We start from the raw sequence: 25,061 nt of genomic DNA, 5'->3' as shown, positions 1-25,061 counted from the left end.
CTATTCAGGTTTAAAGGTCTACACTTAATGAAAGGTTTAAAAATGCCACAAAGGCGGCTGGAATCATTTACAACGGCCCTCCAATTTCACATTATGAGGGTGATTCTCATATGATTCAGGAAAACAGTACCAGAACAAGGAGAATCTGGCCTCAGCGAATTTAATAGCAAAGATGTATAAACTTCTTAGGTTTGATTAAACAGAAGATTAAAAAAGCTGATGAAAATCAAGAAAATTGATAAACCACTGCCCAAACTGACAAAAGAAAAACAGGAGAGGAAGCAAATAACCCGAATAAGAAATGAGATGGGCAGTATTACAACAGACCCAACTGAAATTAAAAGAATCATATCAGATTACTATGAAAAACTATACTCAAACAAATTTGAAAGCCCAGAAGAAATGGATGAATTCCTAGAAACACACTACCTACCTAAACTAACACAAGCAGAGGTGGAACAACTAAATAGACCCATAATAAAAGAAGAGATTCAAAAGGTAATCAAAAAACTCCCAACAAAAAAAGCCCTGGTCCAGACTGCTTCCCCGCAGAGTTCTACCAAACTTTCAGAGAAGAGTTAACACCACTACTACTAAAGGTATTTCAGAGCCTAGAAAAGGACAGAATACTACCAAACTCATTCTATGAAGCCACCATATCCCTGACACCAAAACCAGGTAAAGACACCACAAGAAAATTATAGACCTATATCCCTCATGAATGTAGACACAAAAATCCTCAACAAAATTCTAGCCAATAGAATTCAACAACATATCAAAAAGTAATTCACCATGACCAACTGGGATTCATACAAGGCATGCAGGGATACAACATTAGAAAAACAATTAATGTAATCCACCACATAAATAAAAGACAAGAATCACATGATTTTATCAATTGATGCAGAAAAGGCATTTGACAACATTCAACACTCACTCATGATAAAAACTCTCAGCAAAATAGGAATAGAAGGAAAATTTCTCAACATAATAAAGGGCATTTATACAAAGCCAACAGCTGACATTACCCTAAATGGAGAGAGTCTGAAAGCATTCCCATTGAGATACAGAGCCACACAAGGATGCCCTTTATCACCACTCCTATTCAACATTGTGCTGGAGGTCCTAGCCAGAGCAATTAGGCTAGATAAAGAAATAAAGGCATCCAGACTGGAGAGAAAGAAGTATCTCTATTTGCAGGTGACATGATCTTATACACAGAAAACCCTAAGGAATCCTCCAGAAAACTACTGAAACTAATAGAAGAGTTCAACAGAGTATCGGGATTCAAGATAAACATACAAAAATCAGTTGGATTCCTCTACACCAACAAAAAGAACATCGAAGAGGAAATCACCAAATCAATGCCATTTACAGTACCCCCAAGAAGATAAAATACTTAGGAATAAATCTTACCAGAGATGTAAAAAACTTATACAAAGAAAACTACAGCACACTTCTGCAAGAAACCAAAAGAGACTTACATAAGTGGAAGAACATACCTTGCTCGTGGATAGGAAGACTTAACGTTACAAAAATGTCTATTCTACCAAAAGTGATCTATACATTTAATGCAATTCCAATCCAAATCCCAACGACATTCTTTAATGAGATGGAGAAACAAATCACCAATTTCAGAGGGAAGGGAAAGAGGCCCCGGATAAATAAGGCATTACTGAAAAAGAACAAAGTGGGAGGCATTACGTTACCTGATTTTAGAACCTATTATACCGCCACAATAGTCAAAACAGCCTGGTACTCGTACAACAACACACACATGGACCAATGGAACAGAATTGAGAATCCAGAAATAAATCCATCCACATACGAGCAGTTGATATTTGACAAAGGCCCCAAAACAGTTAAATGGGGAAAAGACAGTCTTCTTAACAAATGGTGCTGGCATAACTGGATATCCATCTGCAAAAAAATGAAACAAGAACCATACCTCACTCCATGCACAAAAACTAACTCAAAATGGATCAAAGACCTAAATATAAAATCTAAAATGATAAGGATCACGGAAGAAAAAATAGGGACAACGTTAGGAGCCCTAATATATCGCATAAACAGTATATAAAACATTATAAAGAATGTAGAAGAAAAACTAGATAACTGGGAGCTCCTAAAAATCAAACATCTATGCTCATCCAAAGACTTCACCAAAAGAGTAAAAAGACTACCTACACACTGGGAAGAAGTTTTTAGCTATGACATTTCTGATCAGCGCCTGATCTCTAAAATCTACATGATACTGCAAAAAGACAAATAACCCACTTAAAAAATGGGCAAAAGAGATGAATAGACACTTCACTACAGAAGACATTCAGGTAGCTAACAGATACATGAGGAAATGTTCACGATCATTAGCCATTAGAGAAATGCAGATCAAAACTACAATGAGATTTCATCTCACTCCAACAAGGCTGGCATTAATCCAAAAAACACAAAATAATAAATGTTGCAGAGGCTGTGGAGAGACTAGAACACTTATACACTGCTGGTGAGAATGTAAAATGGTAAAACCACTTTGGGAATCGATTTGGCGCTTCCTTAAAAAGCTAGAAATAGACCTACCATACAATCCAGCGATCCCACTCCTTGGAACATATCCTAGAGAAATAAGAGCCTTTATACGAACAGATATATGCACACCCATGTTTTTTTGCAGCACTGTTTACAATAGCAAAAACATGGAAGCAACCAAGGCGCCCATCAACAGATGAATGGATAAATAAATTATGGTATATTCACACAATGGAATACTACACATCAATAAAGAACAGTGAGTGAAACATTTCATAACACGGAGGAACCTGGAAGGCATTATGCTGAGTGAAATTAGTCAGTTGCAAAAGGACAAATATTGTATAAGACCACTATTATAAGAACTTGAGAAATAGTTTAAACTAAGAAAACATTCTTTCGTGGTTATGAGAGGGGGGAGGGGGGAGGGGGATGGGAGAGGGTCATTCACTAATTAGACAGTAGATAAGAACTACTTTAGGTGAAGGGAAAGACAGCACACAATACAGGGGAGGTCAGCACAATTGGACTAAACCAAAAGCAAAGAAGTTTCCTGAATAAAGTGAATGTTTCGAAGGCCAGCGTAGCAAGGGCAAGGGTCTGGGGACCATGGTTTCAGGGGACATCTAAGTCAACTGGCATAATAAAATCTATTAAGAAAACATTCTGCATCGCACTTTGAACAGTGGCATCTGGGGTCTTAAACACTAGCAAGCAGCCATCTAAGATGCATCAGTTGTTCTCAACCCACCTGAATCAAAGGAGAATACCAAGGACACAAGGCGATTAGGAGCCCAAGAGACAGAAAGGGCCACATGAACCAGCAACTACATCATCCTGAGACCAGAAGAACTAGGCAGTGCCCGGCTTCATCCGATGACTGCCCTGACAGGGAACACAACAGAGAACCCCTGAGGGAGCAGGAGAGCAGTGGGATGCAGACCCTACATTCTCATAAGACCAGACTTGATGGTCTGACTGAGACTAGAAGGACCCCGGTGGTCATGGCCCCCAGACCTTCTGTTGGCCCAGGACAGGAACCATTCCCAAAGCCAACTCTTTAGACATGGATTGGACTGGACAACGAGTTGAAGAGGGATGCTGCTGAGGAGTGAGCTTCTCGGATCAGGTGGGCACTTGAGACTATGTTGGCATCTCCTACCTGGAGGGGAGATGGGAGGGTGGAGGGGGTTAGAAGCTGGTGAAATAGACACGAAAAGAGAGAGTGGCAGGAGAGAGCGGGCTGTCTCATTGGGGGAGAGTAACTGGGAGTATGTAGCAAGGTGTATATGGGTTTTTGTGTGAGAGACTGACTTGATTTGTAAACTTTCACTTAAAGCACAATAAAAATTATTAAAAAAAAAAAAAAAAGCCTGTGGAAATACTTAATAGCATAAAAGAGACCACTGGAATACTCTGAAATAACATTCAGAAAGTACCTGTTCTGTACACAGTATGTATAAAATGCCAAAAAATGTGGATGCTGTGAAATAAGACATCAAAAAATAGTAAGGAACAGACTGAAATAATAAAGGTGATGGTTGACAGCAGAACTGAAAAGGATGGGATAAGCAAAACCAATGAAGACACTAAAAATTCAGTTACGAAATTAAGATGTGTATTACAAACAACAAAGAAAATAATCAACCCAGCAGAAATTCAAATGAATGATATGAATGTGTGGTGACGGGTTTGAGGATTTTTCCTAGAATGTGAAGAAATAGAAAACAAAGAAACATTAAAAAGGTGGAAAAAGAAAATAATGTATTTTTTTTTTCAAGGTTGAGAATTACAGCAAACAAAAAAATGACTTGTTTAAAAATTTTTCATTAAATGGCTATTGGCCAGTTTGATAACTATGTCAGGAAAAGAAGAGCTAGCTTCCATTCTGCATGAATATATTTCAGATGGATTTTAAGGAAAACAAAAGAGATTTTTTGTAGTCTTGAATGGTGAAGGTCTTTTAAGACATAAGCCATCTAGAAAAAAAGATTGATAGATTGGACTTGAGCCCCGGTGGCACAACGGTTAGGTGCTAAGCTATTATTTAAAAGGTGGGCAGTTGGAACCCATTCATTCAGTGGCTCACCGGGAGAAGGACCTGGAGATCTGTTTCCTTAAAGATTACAGCCAAGAAAACCCTATGGGGCAGTTCTACTCTGTCACATGGGGTCGCTATTGCCCAGTCCTGCACCAGCTTCATGATTGTTGGTATGTTTGAGTCCATCGTTACGGCTATTGTGTTAATCCATCTCATTGAGGGTTTCACTTGTTTTCGCTGGCCCTCCACTTTACCCAACATGATGTTCTTTTCTTACAACTGAACATTCATGTATCACAACAGACTACAGAAATAGGGACTGTTATTACATACACAGAGAGAGACTAGAAGGGTTTGAATAATTTGTCTAGGGCCAAACAAATATGCAATGGAACGGCAACTTGTCTAACTCCAATGTCTATGTTCTTAATCCCTTCTATTCTGCCCCTATGGGGATAGTCACCTGAGTGCTTTTTAGAAAGATGAAAAATGGCAATCAACCCAAATGTCCAGTAAGAGTGATCTTATTAAAATGTCATAGTACGTCTATACAATATGTGACCAAGAAAATCACACCCTAGAAGAACTTGAATAACATGGGAAAACAGACATTGTATGGTGCTGCATGAATAAGACCTGCTAAAGAGCAGTATATATACACAGTAAGAATCTAATTGTATAAACATGTTATGTTATATCATATTATATAAGGTAACAGTGAGATGATGAAACAATCTATAAAGGCTTTCTGCACTCTGCAGGATTTTGGTTTTCTACATTTTGTATTTGTTCAAATTTTCTACAATGACCATTCCTAACTTTTCATTTTAAAAAAGTGATTTAAAATATATAGGGAGAGAAAGGAAGACAGAAAGGTATGTATGAGCATATAGTTGATTTAAAAAACAAAAGCAAATGTTAGGATAAAATTTGGAAATATTTATCTTCTCATAACATGCAGGAAAACAAAAACCCGGTACATGCACAAAAAAATAATCTGTTTCTAGGAATTTGTAAGTCTCCCCAAGTCCTTTTCATTCTCCAAAGACTAATGACCTCTGTTGCTAGGAAGAAGGGATCAAGGGTAGCTCTTGGTATGACACTAAGACAAGGAAATTCTAGCATGCTTTCTTAAGGAATCCTAAACAGTAAACGTAGATGTTCTCAGAGCACTAGCTCTTACATTCCTCTTCAACCTAAGTCCCTCGATAGATTAAGAGAGCAAAGCATAAACTCAGAATGATCAACAGAAGTCGCTGGTTTTTACTTTTACACACACTTTCAATAATTAAGCACACTAATCCATTTTAGAGAGCCTCTGACAAATATACCCAGTCTTACATAGTGCCTGGCATATACTAAGGCATCTAATGAATATATGATAAAGAGATAGTAAACGAATGGTTCATACTCAGCCCAGACAGCTCAGTTTTGGAGTATAGGAACCAAATTTATTTTATACTCTTGGCTAGCCCAGCCCAGTACCAGTACCAGTACCAGTACCAAATACTGATGCTGATAAGAGTATGATCACAAATGGAAAGGGAAACAGAGCTTCCTCTTCAGGTTCTGAGGCTCCAAGCCTAATGAGTAAGTCTTTAATTCTAAGATTCAGAACTGGCTAACCTAACTAGGAGTGAAAATCACAGACACCGATCTCGTCTTTTAGTTTGATATTGCACCATGGTCATCTCTCAGCTCTGTCTGGACCTCACTCTGGATTCCAGTCCATCTGTAATGTCCTTCTGGCAGAGGCAGCAGGCCTTGTGATTTTCAGCTGCTAGTTATTAGCTTTTCCTGATATTTCTCAGATGTTCATGATTACTTTCTCCATCCATGGGAAGACTGAGGAAGAGAAATGGACAAATATCTTGTTCGAGGGTCACTAAGAGAAATGATAAAAACAAGATTCTTTCATAACTACTTTTTTGCTTAGCACTACTGAGCTAAGGCTGTTCTTTCTTAAACTAATAAGTCAGTTTAAAACGTCGTATTTCTTTTCGTTAGTGTCACTTTAGATAATATTCTGCCATCTTTGAAACCTCTCTGCCTCTTCCACTCCCCCACAACCAGCTGGTTACAAAGTCCTGTTGAGTTTCTCTCTCTAATCATTTTGAGCCTGTCCTTTATTCCTGACCTGAGAACAGCTATCTTGTTTAGCCCTTGATATGGTATGCTCTGCCTAACCTATTGTAACTCTTCCCTAAATTGTCTGTTTCCTTCATGTTTTTCATGATCAAATACATGCTGCACATTGCTGCCAGGGTATCTTCCTAAAGCTACAATCTAATCTTGTCTTACTTGTGTTGAACACACTTTTTTTTTTTTGGTTGTTGTTTTTTAATCCAGTCAGCAGCCATTACTTCAGGGAAGCACTCCATCATTCTGTTAATAATTCTGCTCAGTCCATGGACCACCTAACCCCTGATGCCCCTTTCCTTTCAATCCTGACCCCCATTCACACACACACACAACCAGAAACAGGCACAAGATCCAGGCCTGGCCAAGATGACCCATCTGCCATGGATCATGTTATTAGCCCAAGATTGAGACATGAGCCATATGACTGGTACCATACTGGCCAATCAGAGTCCTCCATGGGGCCTTCTGTAAAAATTGTCAAGAAAGACCCTCTCGAAGCCGTGATCGCCGGATGCTCTGTTAACCCAGAACTAAAACCATTCCCAAAGCCCACTCTTCAGACAAAGATTAGACTGGACTATAAAACATAAAATAATACTTGTGAAGAAGAGTGTGCTTCTTAGTTCAATCGGATACACGAGACCAAATGGGCAGCTCCTATCAGGAGGCAGGATGAGAAGCAGGAAGGGACAGGAACTGGTCGGGTGGACACAAGAAACCTGGGGTGGAAAGGGGGAGTGTGTTGTCACATTATAGGGATTGCAACTAATTCACATAACAATATGTGTATACATTTTTGTATGAGAAATTAACTTGAGCTATAAACTTTCACCTAAAGCATAATAAAAAAAAGGATAGACAGACCCTCTCATTTCAGTGATCACAAGCTCCAGCTGACGCTGGAGCTATCTGGGACACTCTTTCCCACAGAGAATAAAGTCTGTTAGAAATAAAGCCAATACCAAGACCAGCAGAGTTCACACACAATGAGAAGCCAAGGAAAAAAGGGGGAAAGGCTCCAACAAATTTAAAGATGTCTTTTGAGACACCAGACCCTGCCATACTTCTATCACCTTGGACTTACCAGTTATGTGAGCAAATAAACACTTTTCCCCCCTGTAAACTCTTCTGAATAGTCTTCTTGTGTCATGAGCAAGAGTCCTAATGCATACAACTCCACTACTTAGAAACCTTTAATAACATCACTTCCTACAGAAAAGGAAGAAACCCAAAGTCCTTAGCATAATTATCAAGTTCTCTACAAATGGGGCCACCTTAGCTTTCCAGCTCCCCAGCCTTAAGTACTTCTTTCAAATATTAAAATAATAATAATAGAATCAACACCTTCTGTTAGAGCCATCGCTGGCCTGTCTAGAGTTTTTCTCCCACCACGTCATTGCTTGCAATATGCCCTGAGTCCAAATTACTGTCCCACTCTCTCCCTCACTATTCAATCTTCCAGATCCAGCTCATTGGGGGCGCCCATTTCATGTTTCACATTACACCTTTGAAATATATGCATGTCCCTCCCTTCCCAGGACTCTTTACAGACAAGGAGCAGCTCTTTCTCTTGCACTTGACAATTTTTTTCTAGAAATCAGACACTCCAGAAATGTCTACAGGTTTTGTCAGAAACGAAAGACAAGCTGAGGATTGATATCTGTTAGACTTTTAACTCCTCCTTACATTCAAATTTCTCAAAAATTAACCAAATCACCACACAATCCAGCAATTATACGGTTGGGCACTTATCCTAGAGAAACACAAGTTTATACTCACACAAAAACCTTCATAGCAACTTTATTCATAGCAGCTAAAAACCAGAAACAACTCAGATGCCCTTCAATGGGTGAATGAATAGTTAAACAGACTGTGATATATCCATATAATGTAATACTATTCAGCCACAAAAAGGAACAAACTATTAATATATGCAAAAACTTGGATAAATCTTGAGGGAATTATGCTGAGTAAAAAAAAAAAAAAAAAGGCCAGCCAATCCCAAAAGATTATATACTGTTTGATTCATTTATATAACATTCTTGAAGTGACAAAATTATAGAAATAGAGAACAGACGAGTGGCTGCTAGGAGTTAGGCATGGGGGAGCAGGTAGGTGAGGCCATAAAAGGGATCACGAGGGATCCTTGTGGTAACAGAACTGTTTTGTATCTCAACTGTATCAATGTCAATATTCTGATTCTGATATTGTAATACTCTTTTGCAAGATGTTACCATTGGGGGAAAGTGGATTAAGGGTACATGGGATTTCCCTGTATTATTTCTTAAAACTTTATATGAATCTATAACTATCTCAAAATAAAGTTTAATTTCAAAAATAAAACATCCAGAACGTGAACCAAAAAATGCGTACTCAATGCAAGAGTACCTCACAAATAGCCACAGCTCCAAACAGATCTCGCTGTGACCGGTGCACTAGCGCACTCAAGAGGCAGGTCCATCTCTCAAAAAACAGGTAGAGAGGACAGTTGTTCTGGTCGACATGAGAGAGGAGGTTTCCTTAAACATGAAAAGGTGATGCGTTATTTTTAGAAACTGGAACGGCAAATGAAATTGGGACAGCAAATCACAAATACTAAAAAGAGAATGGTCTCTGCCCAGAACATGGATCTGGGACCCTGAACACCAATCCATCTCAACAAGTGAGCAGCTGGGACTTGCCTGGGGGTGAATTACAGCCACCGATCTGTGAAATTTGATCTGTTTGCCATTTAGATCCATGTGATTCGCTAAGGCTGGCTGCATTCATATCTAAAAATACAGGAAATCTGCAGCCTAAGCAAATTTGGCTCATTGGCTCATGAGTTTTTGATTCAAATACTGTACATTTGGAGATAGTGGTTTTCTATTTATATCACCAACTGCAAAGGAGTTTCTGCTGCTCAAGCAACAAGGACTTGGTTGAAATCTAGAAGCAAAGGGGAGAGGATCAGAATTATCTGGTTATATACATTTATCTGGGGGTTGCATGACACCTTCTCACTAACAGGAAATATGAGCTCTGAGGTCCTCTGCAGGCTGGAACGACGCCCTTCCTTGGGCACTGGGTGTGCCCCACTAAATACCTGTCTCAAAAGAGGATAGAAGGAGTCATGAGCTATTAAGACAGAATAGGGTATGGTGGTCACAAGTGACCACACAACACTTGGACCAGCAGTGGCCAAGTCTACAAATGGAGAGGGTGTGGTACCTTGGACCTGGCATTTTTTATTTAGTCCAATCCCGCTCAGAACCTCTTCCAGTAATGCCTACAGCCATGACAAGTGGTGAGCGGGGCAGCTGATTTCTGGGCATTACCCTGTCCACACCCCTGATTCCTTGGTGACTGTTCACAGCAGGGCCACTGCTGCACTCACTCACCCATCAGTGTACTCAGCAACTTCTGCACTCTGGAGTTGACCCCCACGATGCGGTACAGCCCTTGCTCATTGATCCCTGAGAAGAGAAAGAGCGATGATTTAATTAGAGGCACATCAGGACACAAGGCAGGCCAACCCAGCCAAATAGGCTTTTTTTTTTTTTCTTTTTCTCAGCCTTTCTAAAAGCTGCTTTAATTAAACTCCCCTGTCACTCAGCTCTGCTCTTAGCAAAGGAGTGGGATTTAGTACAGCTGTCTAGGATTTCACGGGTGTGCTGCACACTTCAGCCCTTGAGTTAGTTCAATCATCAGAGGCAGAAGAAACCTTCCTCTTTTCTTGCCAAAGGCAGCATTTGAAGAGTTTTGAAGGATGCAAAATATATACTTCTAAATATATGTCATATTTAACCAATTTTTAATTTAAAAAGTAAAAAAAAAGGCATAAAACATTCATGCAATAAAAAAAATTTTTTTTTTCTTTTACAATCTAGTCTTACATAGATTGCAGAATGAAATCTTAAAATCTTACAGAATAAAAATATTGAGGTGTAAGGACATTTTTTTAATTTGGTAGAATGTTAGCCAAGACTGAGAAGTTAGAAAGTCTATTCATTTATAATGTAAATATTCTACTTCTTTATAAAGAAAAAAAAGAGAACCTTCTTCACTCAAACCAAGGAAATGTGCAACTGGACTAAAGGGGTTTAATTTCAAACACTCAGAGAATCAAGAACTAACCCACCTCAGTACTTTGATTCATTTAAATGCACGGGTTAGATCACCACTGTACCAGTTACAAAACGGGATGATTTAGACCAAGTGGTTCAAAATGGCTTTTCTCCTGTTAGTCCGAGGCCCATCATATCTGACACATCTCAACTAACTGGTCTCCTACTTCCTATCTTATTCCATTTGCCAACCAGTAGTCAAAGTGAACTTCTCAAACCGCTCGTCAGTTCACATCACCTCTTTTCTTAAAACCTTCCCATTGCATTTAGATCATGATCCAAACTTCTTATCATAGTCTATAAGGCCCTACACTCTGCTCTAGCCATGCTGGCCTTTCTGTTACCCCAGTACACCAAGCTCATGCCCCACCTCACAGCCTTTGCACTTGCTGATACATGTAATGTTCTTTTCCCAGGTCTTAAATACAACCTCTTTAAAATCTCCCACAACCAACACTACTGGTCATTCCCTTACCCTGGTTTTATTTTCTTTATATCAGTTAACAATATCTAAAATTATCTTGTGTTTCTGGTTTCTTGTTTGTTTTTCTTGAAACTAGAATGAAACTCTAAGTATGAAGAATGATTCTACTTTGTTCACCATTACATCCCTAGCTCCTAGATAAGTATACGGTACATGATAATGAATACGACACAGTGCTAAATTACAAAATACTTTGGGTCAAAACACAATTTCCTGGAAGAAATTCAGGAAAAAGGCTGATTCTGCAGTTTCCTCAACAAGATCTATAGAGAAGTAGAACTAATGAATAAAGGTAGTGATCTAGAATGACAGGACCTTACAGCCAAGAAGGAGCTGTGAAATCATGCACATCATTCTGGATGGTTCATAGGCTTGGGACCCCTGGTCATAAACAAAGAGAGGTGCCCAAGGTACTTAGTTGCAGAACTACTGTTCAGTTACACGGAAAGCTTGAAGGGCTTGTCCTTTCTGAACTGTCTCTACTTCTTTTTCCTTTTGGACTTGTGCCTTCTTGGGACTTTATACAATCCTGGCTTCCCCTGAACCATAAACAAACCCCAGAGAGTATGGGATGTGTGTAAATCTATGGTCACCATAAACACATGTGTAAAAATGTGCCTTACGATAGAGAAATACCCACACCCTTCCTATCTAGGCTAAAATGGTATTAAACTCACACTGTTCTTATTTCCCCGTTTGGCTACATGAAAAGTTTTTTAGAAGTTAAAACATACCATTTCCAGCCTCATTTTAGAGGAAAGAGGGAAAAAGAGGTAGAGACTATGAGACTAATCCAACTGGTGACCCTCTTCTTCCTTTACTACTTATTGCATGTATTTTCTGGTTTTGCATCAGGAAAAAGTTGTCCGCCTGAGCTACTGGTTTGCATTTATCTCACAGACTCTGTAAACTGTTTTAAATGATTACGTTTCCCTCTTGGCTCTCAGCTGCTGAAAAAGTGAGAGACAAATAGATGGCCCACCTCAGGCAAGTATATGCCTCTACCTTGGTTAACCCTGTACCTCCTATTTTTCTTTTTTTTTTTAATGGAAAACAAATTAAAACGTCTGTTGAAAAATTACCTGAGTAATACATGCTCAAAAAAATTAGCAACTACAGTTAAGGTAAGTAGATAAATCAAAGCAAGACAGTAAAAAAGAAAACACCAGAGACAACGACTGATAACACAATGATAGCTATCCCACCCCCACAAAGGGTTCATACTGGACAAGTTGTTCTGTAACTTGCATTTTCTACCTTATATTATACATAATATATATTTATATATACAAAATCTTGCCACGTCAATACATGTATTTCCACTGCATTTTAGTGGTGTGTATTTTTTACTGCATGGATATAACACTGTTGATTTAACAAATTTTTGAGACAATTGTCCAGTTTGTTTTTTTCACCTTGACAACACCATTGTGTAAACATCCTTATGGCTCAGTTTTGGCTCATATCTTTATTTCCTCAAGATCGATTCCCAGAAATCTCACCTATTTTGACTTTATACTCGCTAGTTATATTTTATGTTTCCCGGTAAGCTGCCTTAACTCTTTGTTGAAGGAAGGCATAGCAAAAACAGGCAAACATTACAAAAAGTTTCTGCATTAAAATAAGTCCTTTGGATAAGAATGCCTTTTGAGACTAGGTATAAGAGTAGAAGCTTATGAGGGTCTGGCTTTTGTCTTTTCCTCCCCTCCGATGCTTCACAGCTCCTTTAAAAGTTTATGCTTCTTAACTAATATGAGTTATGGCACCTGCTTTAAAAGACAGTATTTCTTTCCAACAAATAAAAAGAGCTGGTGGGATGAGAGGCTATGGAAGAAATAAGGTTCACAACTTTGATAACGGTCAAATGAAATCCAGTGGAAAGATGGTTCACAGCTCTTGCTGGGGGTACAATAGGCCAGTGCATTCTGAGCTGCAGACCGCCAGAACTGAGGCGTCTCCTAGGAGGAGATGGAGAACTCCTGGGCTTAACCAGCTTCCTTGAACTCAAAGCCCTGGTCCTGTGGACCCAGGAAAGATCGATGTGCAACAGACAAGGCCTGACTGCAGCACCGCTGCAGGAAGTCGGGAGCTTTATCTCTGCGCTTCTCTCTACCTGGATGGGATCCATGGGCCTCAAGAAGTCCACTGGGTAGAATTCAGGGAGTCCATAAACTTTATTGGGAAAGCAATCACATCTTTATTTTCCCTAACCTAAAGCTGAAATCAAGCATTTTCTTCCATTATGCATGTAGGCAACAAATCACAGTAACATTAGCAGTACCACGTGCTCAGAAATCACAGAACTTTCATAACACATTTTAATTGTGACAGACATCTTGAAATACTCCCAAATCATGCTAGTTATTAGACCAACCACTACATCTTGTGTTATTTAATGTGTTAACAAAGAAACACATATGTTGATACACTGATAACTGAATTGCAATAACTGGTTTCCTTGGTAATTCTTTTTTATTTTTTTTTTAATTTACTTGCATTTAAAAACACTCTTCTGAAAAGAGATTCATAGGCTTCACTAGCCAAAGAGGTCAATAACACAAAATAAGTTGACAGCCCTTGACCCAGGGCAATATGACTCGCAGAGCACACAGACTATGGCACTTAGGGAGTTAATGAAAAAAATTGGGAAACAGCAGGTAGCAGGTCTGACTCCTCATCAGAGGCATGACCTTCTCTGAGAACAATGCCATCTGTTGAATTACTTTACCTCTGGTTTCCACAGCATGGATGCATTTCCTGATTATGCTGAAGCCAATGTTGTCCAACTGTGCCACTGAAAGAGCAAGAGAGGGCAGTCAAGAGGCTGGCCACGCAAATCAACCCCAGGACAAGGCTTGGCCTACCCAGAATATACCAATCCCTGGTGTAGTCACATATTCTTTTATGATAAAAATGGCTGGAATAATAATTATTATGATCATTATAAAAATAGTAAGTACATGTATTATTTCATTTAATTCTCACAGTCACTGAAAGAAATGCAGAACAGAGTGACGAGCACCTTGCTGACTAGGCATCCTTTAAACTTCTTTGTTAACAAAAGCTATAGGACTAGCTGCCTGTTGGTTTTCTTCAAAAAGTACAAATTAAGGGCTCTATATATGTTGGGTAACTGCTTTAAGGATTATCTCATTTAATCTTTGCAAGTCCTCCAGGATGATATTACCATTAGCGCCATATTGCAGATGAAGAAACTGAGATTTGGCAAGGGTAAATATCTTGACCAAAGCCACACAGCCAATATACAGGAGACTGACTCCACAGCCCATGCTCTTAGTCACCACCAAACTGCCCTCAATGTGATGGTGAGTTAAAGAGAAAAGTATAATCCAGCTCAGGTGACTAGAAAAAATGGGGGAACAAAATAAAGGAAAATCAAAACAACCAAGAACAAAGAAGCTACCTGAGGAAGAACCACTAAGGCAAAAGAGTCAACCCTCTGTGTGGAACATCAAAAGATTCTGCATTTGCTCCCAACTCACTGATGTCACTCAGAAAATAAATGATCAACTGTAGCAATTTTTTCCATAGTGAAAGACCAGTTTCCAATCTGGCAGCCTGGCTGGAAATCCACCAAAATTCATCCCCACGCTTTGGTTACCCAATGATAAGATGTGTGTGGTAATCTTTAAGACTGGGTTCATCTCTGACCTCCTAAGGTCATTAGGTCATGGCAGTCTACAATCTATATGCTCAGAGTGGAGAAGGAAGTGGTACAAAGTAAGAAAGTGAGTTTTACAAAAGATTTGTCATCATCCCAGATAAACACATAACATATGACAAAGGAACTGAACTTAAGCTCATCTTGGATCTAATCCAAATGGAATCTTTCTCCAATTCTTAACTTTTCTGGATGAACTTGAAGCCAATGAAGATAAAAATTCTTTTAAAAAAATCACTGAGATTTCCCAAAATCAAACTAAAAGAGAATGCTAATTTCCCAAAACATCCCTTCCCAAACGAAAATAGCTCTTATACTTACATGTATACTTATTGCTAAGTGATACTTATTATAAACACACTCAGCCTCTAGGATAGTAAGTAAAGTACCAGAAAAGAACCAGGAAACAGTGTTTTTCTCCCTGGAGACTACCTGCTGTACAAACCATTCCTCTCATTCCCTTAAAGGCTGTAAGGAGCCTACTTACACAATCCCTTGCTTTTTTCAGTATAAACCAAGTATTTACTCTCTGTGCAAACTGTGATGGCTCAAGCTTTCTGATTGGAACCTGAAAGCCAGATGTAAATCCTTCTTCTAATTGAAGCTTAATTAACTCAAGCCATAGATATTTTTTTCCATTTTAATAAGCTATAATACCCAGGCCAAATAGCTGTTGGAATTCTTTTTTTAATTACAGCTTTATTGAGATATAATTCACATACCATAAAGTTCACCCATTTAAAGCATACAATTCAGTGGTTTTTAGTATATTTACAAAGTAGGCATCAATCTCATTACCTAATTCCAGAACATTCTCATTACCCCCAAAAGAAACCCCATATCCATTAGCAGTCAACTTTTTGTTTCTGCTCTTACCCCAGGCCCTATACAGATTTGCCTGTTCTGGACATTTCATACAAATGGAATCATACAATATAGAGCCCTTTTGATTAGCTTTTCACTTAGCATAATGTTTTCAAGATTTATCATGTTATAGCATGTATCAGTACTTATTCCTTTTTATGGCTGAGTTATAGTCCAATGTATGGACATAACACACTTTATCTGTTTTTCACTTGATGGACATTAAGGTTGTTTCCACTTTCTGGCCATTATGAGTAATGCTGCTATAAACATTTGTGCACAAGTCTTTGTGTGGATATATGTTTTCATTTTTCTTGGGTATATGCTGGGATTGGATTTTCTAGGTCATTTAGTGTAACTCTATGCTTAGCTCTTTAGGAACTGCCAAACTGATTTCCGAAGTAGCTGTGCCATTTTACATTTCCACCAGCAATATATGAGGGTCCCAATTTCTCCACAGCCTTGCTGACATTTATTACTGTCCTTTTTTATTACAGTCATCTTAGTAGATGTGAAGTGGTATCTCAGTGTGGTTTTGGTTTACATTTCCCTAATAACTAATGAGGTTGGGCATCTTTTTATGTGCAGGGGTGGATTTTCAGTCCTTTACACAGTAGTCAGATTAGAGCCTACCGGGAAGTACCTGTCAGAGAGGGGAATTACTTTTTGTACTTAAGGAAGTTTCCAAAATGTTTATAACAAGAAACACGGATGGAGTTACATATACCCCTGTAGAAGCACATCAGTTCTTGAACTTTTTTTGTGGAACTGTGAGAAGTCAGAGCCTTTCCCAGGTAAGTAATACCTAATGGAAATGAATAAAATGGAACCTTCTAAGTATACCCAGAAAAAATTAAAATTACATCAACCGGTGGTGCAGTGGCTGCTAACCAAAAGGTCAGCAGTTTGAATCTACCAGCTGCTTCTTGGAAAACCTATGGGGCTGTTCTACTCTATCCTACTGGGTTGCTATGAGTCCGAGTCAACTTGATGACAACACATTTGGTCTTTGTTTGTTTGTTTTTGGTATAACAACTACAATTGCTTCTTTGGGAAAATGGCAAAGCTAAACCTCTAAGTAAATATTCCTCCTTTGGCTTTCCTAACATTAGAGGTTCTACAATTCATTTGAAACAAGCAAATCCCTTTTCTTGAAATAAATCTTACACAGATATTACATATTAAGGCCTTACACATTATACATGCAGTACAATATTTATTAGTATATAATAGTTGTCTATGTTCAAGAAAATATAACATTTACATATTGCAAAGACAAATATTAAGAGGTCAAGGTAACTCTCAGTTAGCCTCTAATGTGTTCAAGTTACATATATAGAAGGTAATAATCAGTTTTGTAAACAGACAAAATTGTGTTAAGAAACAGAATTCACACCAAATACCAGTTCCCCCAACACAGAACTCATGAAATACAGTTTAACAATGATTATTCTAAATATCTAAACTGGGACTGGTATAAATTATTGCCCAGGCATTTTCATCTCTCTCTCTCTCACACACACACACACATACACAGGTTTGACTTCTACTCTCATCCACTTGAGTTTCCTGCTGCCCCGGTGATTAGGTTACTAATAATTAACCACAGCTTTATTATTTAACACCACTAATGTGCTAGGGCCTGCAGTGCATCCACAGCCAGGTAATTAGCCCTGATCTCTGCCCAGTAGATACATAATCTCAGTTAATTGAGCTCTCCTAGTCTGAAAAGCAACTTCCCAATAAAAGGTTTAGAACACCATCACCACTGAGCAGAGTTTGTTACTGACAGAAGTCTGAGCGGCCTGCCAGATGAAAGCGGCTGTCCTTAATCCCCTCAAGCAGGTGATTCAGCTCTTTCACTGAGCCAAGGCTCAGAAAAGGTCAGGGATTTATTTGCAATTTCTGTATCCTTATAATCTCCAGAAATAATCTCTCATTAAATATCTACTAGGCTTGTATTATTCCCTTAATTTGACTTTTGATGAGTTGTTGCAGTACCAGTGGCTCCAGGCCGGACATCTACCATCTTGCTGCTAAGGCTTGAACTGGCTTTTCCTCTACCCTTAGCCCCAAGTCCAGCTCTGCCCAGGTTTATGTACAAGGTAGCCCACATAGGTGCCATATAATACATATTCACAGAGCTCGCACCAATACTCAGGATGACCTCCCAAGTTAGAAATGTGTCATCCTCTTAATTTTCAATATTTGAAGCCTGGTTTCTCTCTCTCCTTTTAGAAAAAGGTGGCGGCCAGGGTTGAACAAACCCATTTTCTCAAAGTTCTGTGGGAGACTCCTTCCAACTGAAACTCAATTAACTCACACCATAGACATTTTCCAAATGGAAAAGTAAGCCAAGCTCAGTCGACTTGGAGAATCTTAGGGCAGACCAGGAATGTGGCAAGAGATGCCTAACAGACCATCTGAGTCTGCCTACAGCATGAATTTCGGAGAGGGAGGGCAGGTGAAATCCAGAAACTGTTTTACTCCAAAGGGCTTAAAAGAACAACACACCACATGCTTGCTATTGGTTGCCACTGAGCCAACTCTGACTCAAATCATTTTCCTGTCTAAGAGAAGGAGGCTGGTAGGCTAGATAGACAAACATGAATTCTAGCTTAATGGCCACTGCCACACCAGGAGTTCCAAAATGTCACCGTCACTCCCTGCAGCTTCTGGTACCTCACCCAAGATGCTGTTCCCTGGCTTTTCCTACCTTTAAAAAAAGGAGATATGTAGGTGCTGGTAGACGGTAGTGAGAAATGTAGCAAAACCCTTAGAACCCTCCTCTTTCTTACCCTCTATATCCAAATTATCACCAACTTGCTCAATTCCATCTCCTAGTGTCTTTCAATTTTGTCTAGTTCTCTCCATCTTTGCCACCACCCTCCTGGTTCAGGCCCGCATCACCTGTTGCCAGCACAGGTGTAATAACTCCTTGACTGCTCTCCTCACGCCTCCTCTAATCTGTCTTCCATATTGCAACCTGAGTGATTCTGACAAAATCTGACCATATGACTTCCCTGTTTAAAATATCTCAATGGCACCTCACTGCTCTCAGGGGAAAAAAAAAAACCGAACCTGTAGTCTTTGAGTCTATTCCAACTCATAGCAACCCTACAGGACAGAGTAGAACTGCCTCCTAGGGTTTCCAAGGAGCGGCTGATGGATTCAAACTGTCTACCTTTTGGTTAGCAGCAAAATGCTTAACCACTGCACCAGGGCCCCCTGCTCTCGGGAGGATAACCCAAATCTTTATCATGGCCCTCAAAATCCTGTGTGGCCTGGTCCCTGCGTGACTCTCCAGCCTCCTCTTGTGCCACGCTTCCCTCTGGCTTTCAGCATCCCAACCACACCAGCTTTCCTATAGAGCATCCAATTCACCACATCTTCCCTCTAGCCTTCATACAGGTTGTGGCTTTTGCTGGAAGCCCTTTGGTCCAAGTAACTGCAAATCCTAGATCTCCCATCTAGTATCACTTCCTCCAAAAAACCTCCCTGATCTCTCCACCTAGGTCAATGACTCCATCATTGACCACTGACCACTCTTCCAGTGTACATAGCACAACTGCCATATTATAGCTGTTTGTATGACTACGTGAAATATGTCTGTCTACTAAACTACAACACGCATTCCTGAGAGCAATAGTCCATGTATGTGTTTATGTATTTATTTTATTCACTACAATATCTTTGTCTCTCACTGTGTGTGTGTAGAATTTTTTTTTTTTTTTGGATGCATGGACAGATAAATTAATGGTGGAGAGAACTGCTGAGGTGCAGTGTGCTATAATCAAAATGTCCTTTCAAATTCCAACTGATACAAACCCTATGAGAGTAGATGAGTTATTTAGGCTTTCTGGTCCTCAGTTTTTTCACCTTTTGTGAAGATATAAAGGTTAAATAAAGAAATGAATGGCCTGATCTAACCACTTCCTTCCTTCCTGTATCAATACAAAAGGTATTAACCACCTAATATAACAGCCCTAAGAAAGAGTACAAAAGAAAGAAAAAACAAACATTGTGCAAGCCAAGATGTGAAACAGAGGAGGTGAAACCCAGTTTAGGTTTTCCTGGAAACTTTCAGAAACCCTTTTTTTGGCCATAAAGGCATTATCCTCACTGAGCTGTATGCAGCATGAACCTAGGGCTGAGAGGGGGGCTCTTCCATGCCAGTCCACGCCATACTAACTGGGCCGTCTAAACAATCAAGATAGGCCTGGGGGTCAAGGAAGCCCCTAGAAAACAGGAGCACATAACTACAGTGGAGTCTTCTTCCCTAGAGCTTTGTGCTACCCAACAGATCTGACTCTTCAGGTCCTGGGGCCCCTTTACTGAAAATCATCGGCCTGTTGTTACTCAACTCCAACCCTCAGGACTAACAAAACCCACATTTTCAATTCTTACCAATCTATGAAATGCAAGAAGTGACCAAATTACCAATTTTGAATCGAAGGGACCGTTCTATACAATGGAGTCCCTGGGTGGTGCATGGCTGCTAACTGAAAGGTTGGAGGTACGAGTCCACTCAGAGGCACCTCAGAAGAAAGGCCCGGCAATCCAATTCTGAAAAATCAGCCACTGAAAACCCTTGGAGCACAATTCTACTCTGACACGTATGGGGTCACCATGAGTCAGGGTCAACTCCACAGCAACCGGCTGTTTGTTTGTTTTACACCATAAGCAGAATGATGGAAATATAATCCAGAAAAACAATGCTGTGGGACACACTCCAAAGTTACCCACGTACATGCATCCCAGAAATTCTAATCAGACCCTCAAGGGACAAATTCTTTTCCAAAAGAGAGGAGACGATCTACTGAATTAGGTCTCAACGTACGTTTGACTGGATTACCACTTTCCTACAGCTGGTATTCAACAGGCTTTTCCTAGTTTGAATTTTTTTTTCTCCTAGGAAACTTAGTCAATTTTCCTTTGATTGAAAAAAAAAATTTAAGTTTTGTCTGGAAAAAATGGAATTTTCTCTAAGTGCTGGATGACTGCATAAAAACAAGAGAAATTAGAAGTAAAATAAGTTGCTCCTCCATTTTTAACGTGGATGGATACAGGAGTTTGCCTGGAGTTGCTGTGATCAGGCCACCATTTCAGGGGCAGCTCCAGGGTATTCTCGCCATAGAAATTTAATCAAGTTCCCAATGTGATTTGCTCTTCAGAGTCAGGTCTGCCTCGGCTCATTCTGAATTTAATCAATTTCAACACCATTAAAAGCCATGAAAAACATTCACATTGAATTGAATACAAAATCCAGCTGGAGAATAGATTTCCAATTGGCTCACACACTTAGAAGGAAGACAGAGGGCTCATACCCTTTCTCCTAGTCATGTGAAATCCGAGGGTTGCCAACGTTTCCTGGGCTATGGCCCCTGGGAAACTGGATTCATGGTTACAGCTCTCAGAAGCTTCCAGTGGGGCCCAGGGAAGTTGACATACTGGTATAAATTCTCTACTTTGGGGATTGTTGTTGTTGCTGAGCGCCATCGAGTCGGCTCCGACTCACAGCAATCCAATGTATAACAGCGGAATGAAACATTTATTGGTCCTGTACCATCCTTACAATAGTAGGTATGTTTGAGCCCACTGTTGCAGCCACTGTGTCAATCCATCCCATCGAGGGTCTTTTTACTGACCCTCTACTTTACCAAGCATGATGTCCTTCTCCAGGGATTGGTCCTTCCTGATAACATGTTCAAAGTAAGCGACAGAGTCTTGCCATTCTCACTTCTAAGGAGCATTCTGGCTGTACTTTCTCCAAAACAGATTTGGGGATTACCTGCCACCAATTTTTAATCTCAGACTAGGTAGGTCCCCAAGACCTCATTCCCCAACCCACTCCACTGCCTACTATACCCTCTAATCTGCTCCTGGCTAGCATGCATTCAGGGAATATAAACTAACATTAATGTTATCTGAGGTCAAGCAGACAGAAGTAGTATGTAATGGAAAGAGAACAATCAGCTTTAAAGCCAAACAGACTTGGGTTAGAATCCTGTCTGTGCCACTTCTGGCTGGGTATGACCTTAGGCGTGGTGCTTCACCTCGGAGACTCACCTCCCTCACCGGTATCATGGGAATAATTCACCTATGAGTTTTGAGGGTCACTATACAGCAACTTTGATATTCAATAAATGATTACTGTCATTATTATTACATACTACATCCTAACATTTGAATCAAACGTTCCAGTTAATGAGATGCTTTTCATGTTATTGTTACAATAATCCCATGGGGGTAAATATTATGACTCTTCTTACTAATTTTTTCACATTGGTTGAATATAATGAGGCATCACGTATTACAGTTTACAAAATAAATTCATAAACTATAACTTACTGAATATTGAACATACCATAGACTGCCAGAAGAACAAACAAATCTGTTTTGGAATAAGTACAGCCAGAATGCTCCTAGAAGCAAGGATGGAGAGGACTTTGTCTCATTTACTTTTGACACGTTATCAGGAGGGACCAGTCCCTGGAGAAGGACATCATGCTTGGTAAAGTAGAGGGTCAGCAAAAAAGAGGAAGACCCTCAATGAGATGGATTGACACAGTGGCTGCAACAATGATGCATAATAATGATTGTGAGGATGGTGCAGGACCGGGCAGTGTTTTGTTCTATTGTACATACGGTTGCTATGAGTTGAAACCAGCTTAAAAGCACCTAACAACAACTGACTCAATTTTCCCAGTATCAACATTAAGTTTTTATGATGAGAAAAGTCAGGCTCATAATGTTAAGAGGCAACAACAATGACAGTAATAGCAGTAGCTAACACTTAACTGAGCACAGGATACGCTGCTCTGGGCTAAGCACTTAAATGCATCACCGTCGTCGTCATCATCCCCATTTCATAGATGAGAAAACTGAGGCTCAGACAGGTTAAGAAAATTTTTTAAAGCTACAACGTTAGTGACAGAACCAGGATCCTAACTCAGCCTGACTCCAGAGCTCATCCTCTTCTACACTCACTCTTCTGCTGGAGTTTACATGATGAATCTGAAAGGGCTGGGGGCTAGGGATCAAGCTGTCTGAATTCTGTCCTTTCTACTCTAGTAGTACTTCTTAAATCTAGTGGACAAGAGATGCAGTGGAATGCTTGTTACAATGCAGATTCTGGGCCCCATCCCAGAAATTATGCTTCAGTAGGTATGAGAACCATTCTTGGAAAAACACTGTGCTATCTACACCAAGGATTCAAAACTGTCATTGCCAAAGACAAACAGAAATGATTATTGACTATTAGCTAATTGCCGATGTCTTTACCACATTTCCCATCTGATGATATCTCAATATGTAATGCTTGCGCTACTGGTAAAATATGAAATGGTTCTAAATGGTTCACAATTAAATATTTTTAATAGTTATACACTTACTTTGATGAGTATTTGAAATCCACTGGTTTGTCACTCACAGCGTGATATATTTTCTTTTTTAAAAAACTTATGTAAAAACAGGTGAACTGATTTTATGAAAAACAGTTAATAATAGTACAGGTGGTATATACATGAGCAAGAAGAAATCATGATACACAAATGACTGACATTTGGGAGTCACCGTCCTAACGCACTATATGCAACCTGGCTAAAAGAACAAGATGGGATTCTACTAGCTGAATGTCCTATTCCAACACAGTCATCTTCAATTCCTTGCATTCTCTCACTCTCTACATCTAACCCATCAAACAGTTATGTCAGTTCTAACTTCAAAATGTATCCAGAATCCAATGACTTCTCATCATCTTCTCACTGCTAATATCTTGGTCTAATCATCTTTTGCCTGCACAGCCTCAGTAGCCTTCTAATTTTTTCCACCTTTGCCCTCTACAGTTTATTTTCCACCAGCAGCCAGTCATCTTTTAAAAACATACATCAGCCCATGTCACTCCCCTACTCATAACTCTCTGGTGACTTCTTCTAATGCTTACAACACAATCTTTTCTCCTCCTGACCATAGCCTCACCTGGTCCAGTCCCAGCATCCCCGACCACTCACCCCCTGGCCTCCTCTAATCCAGTCACAACAGTTCTTCCTGATATCTCTAGAACACAGCTAGTTCATTCCCTCCACCTCAGAGCCTTTGCACATACCTGTCCCTCTGCCAGCAATTCTCATCTACCGTTTCCTCACATGCCTCATTCCCTCCCTTTGTTCAGGTTTCTGCTTAAATATCACCTCTTTACAGAGGCCTTTCCTGCTCCAGGTATCTAAAACAGCACCCCTTTTCTTGTTACTCTCCATCTCCTTGCTCTTATTTCTTCATAGCACTTGTCACCACCTGAAATTATACATTTGTTTACTTGTCTGCTGTTTTTTTTTTTTTTTTTTACCAGTTTCTCTCAGAAGAAGCATAAGCTCCAAGAGAGCAAGGATTTTATCTGCCTTGTTGAATACTGTAGCTTCAATGAATATTCCTAAATAAACAAATACAATGCACACGTTCACCAGTTGATACACTAGGAACTGGTAGGTAAAGAGTTCCCACACCCCAGGAGCCTCAAGGCTGAACATATTGGTAACTTCTAGAATTCAGGGGCCCTGTGATCTGAAGCAGAAGACTAATAGGATTGACAGGGATCTCATTCATCCTCTGATCTCTAAGCATAAATACAGCTGATCAGAATTTTATTCCCTAGCCCCTCTAGATACATAGGCACCTATCTCTTTTTTCATGGTTTCTGACACTGTGAGTCAGAGCCGACCTGACGGCAACGGGGTTTTTTTGGGGGGTCGGGGGGGACCAACACACAGAAAAATAAACTGAGAGGGATATACAGTAAAGCAAGTAAAACAGGCAGCAGGAAAAGAAACAAAATCCCTGCCTGGCCTCAAATAAACCTACCAGCTCTTCATCTGAGTGAAGGGAGGCTGTAAGGCAGCTGTAAATAGCGTTCTAAGTCTTGACAAGACACAGGCAGCAAAGGTGGCAGCGTCTGGGTCCTCACATGGTCCCAGCAGAGGACTACAGACCAACCTCGGCAGAGAAGAGTGTTTCTTTGCGGGGTTTTACATCTGCAATTTCCCAGTCCCCCTTAAGATTTCAAATCAGGACAGCAGCGAAAGAGCAAAACTCAATGCAACCAGCTTAATCAGGACCATTTGTCTCCTACACGGGATCTGGACATCACAAGAATGAATTATAGTCCAGAGGCCTTCATTTCTTTCTGCCTGAGGCCCGGGAGGCTGTGCACTGATTTAT

At 39.9% G+C, this 25,061-nt stretch overlaps 1 protein-coding gene across 19 annotated transcripts in view; it reads right to left on the bottom strand.

The window, feature by feature from the left end:
• The window catches only part of ARHGAP26 (Rho GTPase activating protein 26), a 544,325-nt gene that overhangs the window by 232,782 nt on the left and 286,482 nt on the right, over positions 1 to 25,061 (bottom strand). For all 19 annotated transcript variants that reach the window (XR_002786201.2, XM_064277594.1, XM_064277597.1 and 16 more), the window contains 2 exons: positions 14,028 to 14,093; positions 10,090 to 10,164 (listed from right to left, as the gene is read on the bottom strand). Coding sequence is in view for 18 of the 19 variants with exons in the window: in XM_064277594.1 (XP_064133664.1) it covers positions 10,090 to 10,164; positions 14,028 to 14,093 (141 nt within the window). In the remaining variant the exon portion in view is untranslated. The remainder of the gene's footprint in view (positions 1 to 10,089; positions 10,165 to 14,027; positions 14,094 to 25,061) is intronic.

This window comes from Loxodonta africana, chromosome 2 (assembly GCF_030014295.1).
Source record: "Loxodonta africana isolate mLoxAfr1 chromosome 2, mLoxAfr1.hap2, whole genome shotgun sequence".
NCBI lineage: Eukaryota > Metazoa > Chordata > Mammalia > Proboscidea > Elephantidae > Loxodonta > Loxodonta africana.
This window is presented reverse-complemented; position numbering and strand designations above follow the sequence as displayed.